The 8,575-nt window shown below is 41.8% G+C and overlaps 1 protein-coding gene across 4 annotated transcripts in view; it reads left to right on the top strand.

The window, feature by feature from the left end:
• The window catches only part of Ldah (lipid droplet associated hydrolase), a 107,072-nt gene that overhangs the window by 12,638 nt on the left and 85,859 nt on the right, over positions 1-8,575 (top strand). For 2 of the 4 annotated variants that reach the window (XR_003849925.1, XM_008835743.3), the window contains exons 2-3: positions 964-1,085; positions 4,935-5,090. The exons of 1 other annotated variant lie outside the window; for it this stretch is intronic. Coding sequence is in view for 2 of the 3 variants with exons in the window: in XM_008835743.3 (XP_008833965.1) it covers positions 4,937-5,090 (154 nt within the window). In the remaining variant the exon portion in view is untranslated. The remainder of the gene's footprint in view (positions 1-963; positions 1,086-4,934; positions 5,091-8,575) is intronic. One more of the 4 variants, XM_008835745.2, reaches the window with a different exon arrangement.

An 8,575-nucleotide genomic window follows, 5' to 3' on the forward strand; every position in this document is an offset into this window, starting at 1 on the left:
CTGAAATGTTTTATCATGTTTATAATTGTTCTTTTGAGTTCCATGTCCTGCATTATCTCTATGGGGGTCTCATTGTACTTCTCTAGAGGACTATTGGTATTTCGTGGGGATATGTTATTTTGTTTTTTCATGTTATTATTTTTTCTCTGTGATTTTGACATGCAAATTTCTTTTGTAGTTTCTGATTCTTGTGTGAAACTCAAGCCTTCAAGTTTAAGTCTGCTTCCTTTTTGTAAACTTTATATGTCCTTGTGGTTTACTTTTTGGGCATGAAAAGCTGGTGATTTTATACTGGAGTAGCCGGATTGCTTTTGTTTTCAGGAGTTCCCACAGAGGCCCAAGTCAGATGAGGATCAGATGCTCTCAGGCTTTCTCCTAAGGCCTGGATCCCTCCAGGAAAGATTTTGGCCTCAGGAATTTGGGGGTTGGACCGGCCTGGGAGCAGGGCCCAGGAAAGATGCTGATCTAGGGCAGCTGGTGGCCCTGCCACCCAGAGATGCAAAGGGAGATGAGGGTGGGAAGAGGCCTCAAGGGCTCCTGGGGACTACGCTGAGGAACTGGATTGGTCTGGATACAAAGGATCAGGAAGCAGAAAGGTCAGCCCCTGCATCCAGGAAAGAGGCTGGTGGGTTGTGCAGCCCAGGGAAGCAGAGGGAGGTGAGGGCGGGACCAGGCCCAGAGTGCTCCTGGGGACCAAGAAGGAACAGGGTTGGTCTAGATGCAAAGGATCTGGAAGCAGTGGTGGTTCCCCTGGTGTCTGGGGTGCCAAGACAAGGAATGGGACAGGACCCAGGCTAGGAGGAGAGATGGGAGGGGGAGATGGGAGGGTGAATGAGGCTGGGGGAGTCAAGGCATGGTGGGCGCAATCGACTTACCCCTGAGAGAGGCCTGAGGTTCGTGCAGACCCAGGGAAGCAGAGGGCCCAGCCTGACTCTTAATACCTATCAAACTGATTTCATTCAGGATTGCTTATCGCTGAGGCTGAGGCTGAAGGTGGAGATATCACTCTGAAACAGAATATAATTGCAATCCATTCTTCACTGATAATTTGACTCTTGCAGAACTGAATTACCTTGAATTCTCAGGTAAAATTTTCTTCCTTCATTGCTTTAAAAGTCAGAAATATGGGTGAAAGGAAATAAAAGATGCTTTAGAAATTCTTGTTAGCTCCATCTTTCTCAGTCCTGTTTTACTTGAAGCGGTTTAGAATTGCAGTTATTCCTTTTGTTTTCCAATGTTTATAGACTGCTTGAATCCCATACCTATTTGAATTCTCATAAATTTTGAGATTAATCAAATCCCAAGGGGTCATTTACTTGGAATTAAGTACTTCTGAGTCAAATGTGTTTAATAACTTTGAATTTCCCTCTGGTGAAAGTGTTGAGTGTGGCCAGCATCTTCACAGTCAGGACTGTAATTTAATATTGTGTCCAAAGCTCCATCTAATTTTATTTCTAACACATTATAAATGTCAGGCAACCTTCACAAAGGTATTGTGTTTTGTGGTAGTTTTGGAGACAGGGTTACAGTGACATTTATTAAGATCCATCTCTATGAAAAGGTGAGTGATACTTTTATTTATATAGGCAACATTTTGAATCAAGAGTGGTTCCCACTTTTTAAAGGTTTTGCATTTTTCTAAGCATTCTTATTAAGAAACATAAATTTAAGACCTTTGGTTAAACATGAAAGTTTTAATATTTATGTTTATTTCTTCTTCCTGCCTAAATTCACTGAACAGTAAAGTAATAAAACCAAAGAGAATGGAAAGAACAATAGATCAAAAGACTGGAGCGGTGAAATCAGAAGCGTTAGGAAGAAAACTGAGAAACTATAATCAACTTAGCAAAGCAGTCTTGATGGAACCGGATATTTGATCATAATGGTGAACTTCAGTTTGTCTTATCATTCCCTAATATTGAGTCATTGTATAAATTTAGTGCCTGTATAATGCTTTATCACAATTGCTTAACTTTTCCTCCATTAATGATTTGGGCTCTTCAGCTTTCACTGTTATAAACAGCATTCCATGCATCCATCTTTTGGAAATATTTTTGTGAGGTTGTTTGTTTTAGAATCAGTTCCTCAAAATAAGTCAGAGTGTTTGCCTTTTATAAGTGCTGACCCATGCTGCCAGATGGGTTTCCAAATGTGTGGAATTTCTCTGCATCATAATCACCATTGCATTTGCCTTAGTTAAGATGGCCAGTCTGGGGAAAGACAGTGTGTACTTGCACTAAATTTCTTAACTTTGGCTCTGTAGGAGAGTGGCATGACATGAATGACAAGTTTTACCAGGTAAATCTTGGCTGACTACCTTACCAGTATCCTCTGGTAAAGACAGGGGACTGTGGAAATGTCTCAGCAGGCAAGAGTACTTGCTATGCAAGCATGACGACCTGAGATCAAATCCCTAGCACCTACAGAAAAGTCAGCCTGGCCAGAAGTGCCTGTAACCCTCACACTGAGGGTGGAGGCAAGGGCATCAGTGGGACTTACTGTCAGCCAACCTAGCAAAGACTGAGCTTCAGGTTCAGTGACAGACTGCCTCCAGGGAATAAGGCAGAAAGCAGTCAAGGAAGACACAGAATGTCCTACTCTAGCCTCTACATACATGTACACAGGCACACACACTCACATACATGTGCACCTATACATAGATCAAACACACACCATACCAAAAAAAGAAGGGGGAAAAAAAAGTGAAGACCAGTGCTGTGAAGAGAAGAGCCTTCCTTTACCTGGGGTGCTCAAGGAGGGCTTCATGTAGGAAGTAAAATTTGAGGTGAGTCTAAGGTGGGAAAGATTTATAGAGAACACTTTGCATAGTCTCATAAGGGATATGTGAGTCTGAATCAAACCAGGAGTCAGAGCCATGCAGAAACAAGTGGTGAGTATAACAAAGCATTACTAAGTTATGATAGGAAAGAAGCTAGAAAGTTACTGTGTAAAGAGAACTCTAAAAGTTACCCTAGAGCTGAAGGAACCTGCCTAAGGAAGGACAGAACTGAGGGTTCAGATCTCATCACATTGGTTTATTACCAATACATGGCAGAGAGATAATGCTCGGTTGCCTAAGCCAAAGCTGGTGTCCAGTCATTGTGGTCTCTGGTGAGCAGAGAATGCTAGGAGGGTGTGCACAGAGGCAGGACACTGTTGCAGGTCTGGGCCTGGAGCATGTGGTATGGGCATAGGTAAGTTGAGGCTGGTAGGTAAGTCCAGAGAGAACTAGAGCATTACAGTAAAAGCTACAGAAATTGGAAGATAAAGGACCCCCTCTGCGGCATCCTGGAGCACTGCTGTGCACAACTTGGGGCAGGTAGTTCTGGGCTGCTGTAGAAGACAAAAGTCAAGCGTACTGGCTATCTAGAATGTGTGTGCCTGAGGCCTCAGATGAGGGACTGGGACCAGCCACTTGGAGTAGTACTCCAGAGCTGCCAGTGCTGTCCGAGGAGAGCTAGCTGCACCTTCTGGGCTGAATAATTTATTGTGGATGTTGAGCAGCATTTGTGGCCTCTAATTGCTCTGTGTCAGTAGTTCTTCTCAGTTCTGTCAGTGAAAATTAGCTCCAGATATTACTACATATCTTCTGGGAGCAAAGTCCTCTCTAGTTGGAAAGCCACTGTGGTAGGGGAGTTTCATGGCCTGAGGAGCCGAAAGGGAAAGAAATTCAGGCTTGGGAGAAACCTTTAGGAAAACTTGCCTAGTGCCGCAGTCTCCCGCCCACTTCACGAGGAGCATAATACCACCTCAGCTGGCAAAAGAGAAATAAATGTTTGATAGGCCAGGATCAGAGTTCTGAATGCAGTGAGGACAGAGAAGTATTTGGAGATAAAAGGCCATGAATTGATCACTGGCCCCTAAAGAAAAAACATGCTGGAAGTGGGTGGGAAATAAAATTATGAACAAAGTGACAGGAGCAGAAAAGAATGAGGGCACTAGGGAAAGGACAAGACAGCCTAGAGAGCCAGAGTCTTCACTCTGAAGGACTTGGAACATAGAACTTTGAACTTAGAAGAACTTTGAACTTAGAATGCAGTTGAAGAGGAGGACAGACCTGAAGTTTTGAGACCCAGTGCTGCTCATAGACAAGGAGGGCAGAGGCCGAGATGGAGGAGTTACTTAAATAACTTGGGCTTGCATCTTTGCACATATATAGATTATTCAAAACATTGTGCATCATGCTGTCTCTGGTCTTAGGGTTTTTTCTGCCTCCTCTTTTGTAATTTAATATACTGTAGTGCTTCCATAACACGAATAGTGTGCTTACAGAATTTGGAGAGGAGAGGATTAATAGAATCAGCATTAAGGAGCTCACTGGCCTTCTGTCTCTCGGGAGAGAAAAAGCCAGAATTCTGCACTTATTCACCAACTTTCATGAGGTGAAGGTAGAGGGGTCTGTCTCAGTGGTGAAGCATAGACTTATCAGAGAATTCCAGAAAAGGGAAAGTAGAAGTTACCTGTGGACATCGTCGCTTCAAACGGGAGACAGGAGCAGGGGGAGGGGGAATCTGGTTTGGGTTCATGCTTCCCTGTGGTCTTTCACTAGGATGTGACTGTGTGTTTCTCAGTAACCCCCATCTGGATTGCTTCAATTTGCTTTTCAATCCTACGCTGCAGTATAGCGGAATAGTCTTGTTATCTTTGACAGGCCTTGTGGCCTTCCCTCCTTTGTATTTTGAAATTTCCCATTTTTATTCTTTAATGTTCTCTTCAGCTTGAGATTTATATTATACTGCCTTTTGTGGGGGTGGGAGGGGATTGATTCAGGGTCTCATGTAATCCACCTTGGCCCCAAACTCACTCTGTAGCCAAGGCTGGCCTTGAGTCCCCACCTCCATCTCTGGGACTATAGGGGTGCACTGCCACACTTGCAATGCTGACTCTCTACATTGGGTTTTGTTTCTATTTTGTTTTGTTTTCCTTTTATTTAGAAATGGACTCAGAAATCCAGGAAGAAATCCCTGTGCATGAGGAATTCATTATGTGTGGTGGAGTTGAAACCCAGGTTGTGAAATGTGGGCCCTGGACTAACCTCTTAGATGAGCCAAGTGTCAGCAGACCAAAGCTGCTTGTTTTCATTATTCCTGGTAAGTCTGAAAGTCAGGATGAGGAGACTAACAGTCATAGCCTCCAATTTAAAACTTACTGTGTACTCTTAACCGTAGAGAATCTGGAAATAATATTACTCACCTTGTCAGTAGCAACCACTTTTAATACTTTGGTTAGGTTTTTAGTCTTTGTTAAAAACTTATTTCCGGGGCTGGAGAGATGGCTCAGAGGTTTAGGAGCACTGACTGCTCTTGTGGAGGACCCAGGTTCAATTCCCAGCACCCACATGGCAGCTATGAACCGTCCTTTACTCCAGTTCCAGGGGAATCCAAAGCCCTCTTCTGACCTCCATGGCATTGCACTACATGAGTGCACTCACATACATGCAGGCAATACACTTCATACACATAAAATAAAAATAATAAAATAAAATATAAAAAAAATAAAATAAAAACTTATTTCCACCTCATTTTAAGATGAGTTTCTTACAGAGTTTTTATTCTGTGATTTTCATGTAGGTCATTAGTGACTTTTTCCCATCACTGTCAATAGACTTTTAGGGGTAGATGCTTGGTTGGTTGCAGGCCTTGAAGTGCTTTTTGCACTATAAATTTGCACATATGTGTTTATAATAACCTATATGGGGCTGTTACTCTATGAATGGTCAATTTGAAACCCTTACCCATTTTATAATTGTGTTACTAATGTTTTTCTTAATGCTTTATAATAAGCCTTTATTTTAAAGTTAAACTCTGTTTGGTCTCTCATACCTGGCAAGAATCTTTCTTGATTTGTCTTTGACTTCATTTTCAGTGTTTATTTGGTTGTACAGAAATTGTCATTCTCATGAAACTGGTCAAAATTGTCTCATCCTTCAAGATTTGTGGGTTTTATGAAGAAAGAGTTTCCCCAATTCAAGATTATAAAACAATTCTACCATGTCTTATGTTTTCACAGTTTTGTCTGTAACCTTTAAGTCTGATAGACCTAAAATGAAGATAAGGGCAGAGGCTAAGGAAGGGGTCTAGTTTTCTCCCCTCTTCCCTTAGATGGCTCATTAGTAGATCCACAGCTGTTTATTAGCTAAGCTATCTTTACCCTTCTGGTTAGCAGTGCTGATTTTGATCATAAAGTAGACTCTTCTGTCGCTGAGTCTGTCTCTGTATCCTCTGCTTCTTCCTGTATTTTCCATGTTTTAATAGCTGCTGTACCTTTACGTGTCTGTTAGAGTTTGTGCTTTTTTTTACTTCTCTTTTCCAGAATACTTTCGGCTTTTCTTTTCTTCAGTCTTCATAGTAGTTTATTATTTTATTTTGCTTCATTAAGAGAAGGAAGAAAAACACATTTGTGTGATCTTTAAAATCAGATTTTTTAGTTCTAACAAATATCCTTAGAGACAAACATTTTTAACACTTTAAAAACTGGTGTACTGGTGTGCTCCTGGCATTTAGTTTACTTTTTGTGTGTGTGTGTTGGGAGTCAGGGTGCCAATGACCATGGAGCCTTGGGAATCAAACTCAGGTCATCATCATGCTTGGCAGCAAGTTCCTTCACCTGCTAAGCCATCTCACTAGCCCCATAAGGTCTCCTGTTAGCCCCAGCTGCTGACCTGGCTCTCACTATGTAGACCAGGCTGACCTCAATTTCACAGAGATCTGCCTGCCTCTGCCTCCAGAGTGCTGAGTTTGAAGGCGTGTTCCACCACACCTGGCTGGCCCCACACTTTCTAAATGAAATACCTACATCGCTATTTCTCAAGTTCTGATGAGCATCTTCTGTTCATTTCCTCATAGAGATGATTACACTTTCCCTCTCCCATACACAGCCAGACACCCCTCCCTCCCAGGCTTTCTCACTTCGTAGTTTTTTATTACCTCAATGTTTAGTGCTTTTGTTATTCTGGTATCATATTGTTCTATATTATGTTAATTATGTTAGATATTGTGCAACCTATTGGGTATGCTGATTACTTTTCCTTTCTTGTACATTTTTGCTTGTCTTCATTGAGTTGCTTGTATCTATCTGTTTCTCCTCCTGCTTTACTTGTGCTATGATCACTCATCTATCCTAAAATTCTTCTCTAGAAGTGAAAAGAAATCCTCTGGACACGTTGCTCCAGAATGCTGTTTTTTCTTTGCACCTGGTCCACTCTGGTTGCCGTCCAGGTTCTTGCAGAGCTGCCATTCTGGGGACTCCTGTTAGCTTCTCCAAGGTTAGAGTCATTTCCTAGAGCCCACTTTGTTTTCTTCCATTTATTCCTTTGCTTTTGATGCAGCAGTTCTAGTAATTTCCTGATAAGTGTAAGGGAAGTAATCATTTCAATAATCCAGCATGTTAGAAATGGTTTTAAGGCTGCAGATGTAGCATCATGGTAATGTGTACTGAGTGTGAGTGAGGTCCTGGATTTGCTCCCCACTTCTGAAAAAGTAAGAAAGAGGGAAGAGATGCTGGTTAGACTTCTAGCTTAGAAATCATTTTCCCTTGGATTCAGAGGTCTTTTTCCCACCAGAGTTTGGAGTTGCTTTTAAGAGTTCTGATGTCATTCTGATTTCTCAGCTTTTGTATATGACATTTCTCCCACTCCTAACACTTTTGAGACTTTTTCTTTGTTTGAATAATTTGGAATTCTACAATGAAGTGCTTTAGTGTGGCTGACATTGCATACATTGCATTTGGATTTAGTGGGCCTGTTTAAAGCAGAGACTCCTAACCTAAGGCCTTGTACATGAATGGCAAACACTCTACTGCTGAACCCTTGGTTTGAGACAAGGTCTCTGCCTAAGCTAGGCTGACATCAAACTCACAGTTCTCCCGTCTTAGCCTCCCAAATGCTGCAATGTACCACCACACCTACCTTCTGCACCAGTTCTCTTTGCTCTTCTCAGCATCTCCTGTTCCATGGTGCAATATCATGTTTTTCAGCTTATTGCATTTATTAGGTTTTCACTGTGTTCCTTTTTCTACTTGTTTTTATTAGGGTTTATGTTTCCTCAAATCTTTTTACCATCCATTCATTTTTAAGAGGAAAATAGGAAAAACTGATTGGAGACTTTATATGTAGTCGTGGGCTTGTCTGCATGCCTAGTGTGATAGTTTTCCTAGTTTGCCTAGGACCATCTATACTAAAATCACAGCAGATGTGGGCAAACTACCATGGTTGTCCACCCTGGTTAAGTCTCACGGGTATTGAGTAGTAACCCAACATTTCATTGGGAGAGTTCCAGTTTTTAGTATCTGTGGAGTTTCATTGAATTATTCTGTTTTTTCAGGAAGGAATCTTGTAGCTTCCTGTCTGAAAGTGGGAACCTTGCTGCTAATGTTTAGAGCTGAATAGAGGAAAGGAGATGTTGGGAGTTTCAGTGCTCAGTTACACTTAATCCAACCTCTTCTCAGTATGGTACTTCTGTTGTCAGCTGGACTAAGACGACTGACCCAGTAGTTGGGTTTGACCTTTTCTGGAAATAAACTTATAATCTTCCATGATTTAACATTGTTTTTAAAAATAAGTCTGGTGACATCTATT

The sequence above is a fragment of the Nannospalax galili genome, unplaced genomic scaffold, assembly GCF_000622305.1.
Source record: "Nannospalax galili isolate Female #2095 unplaced genomic scaffold, S.galili_v1.0 scaffold938, whole genome shotgun sequence".
In the NCBI taxonomy this organism is placed as follows: Eukaryota; Metazoa; Chordata; class Mammalia; order Rodentia; family Spalacidae; genus Nannospalax; species Nannospalax galili.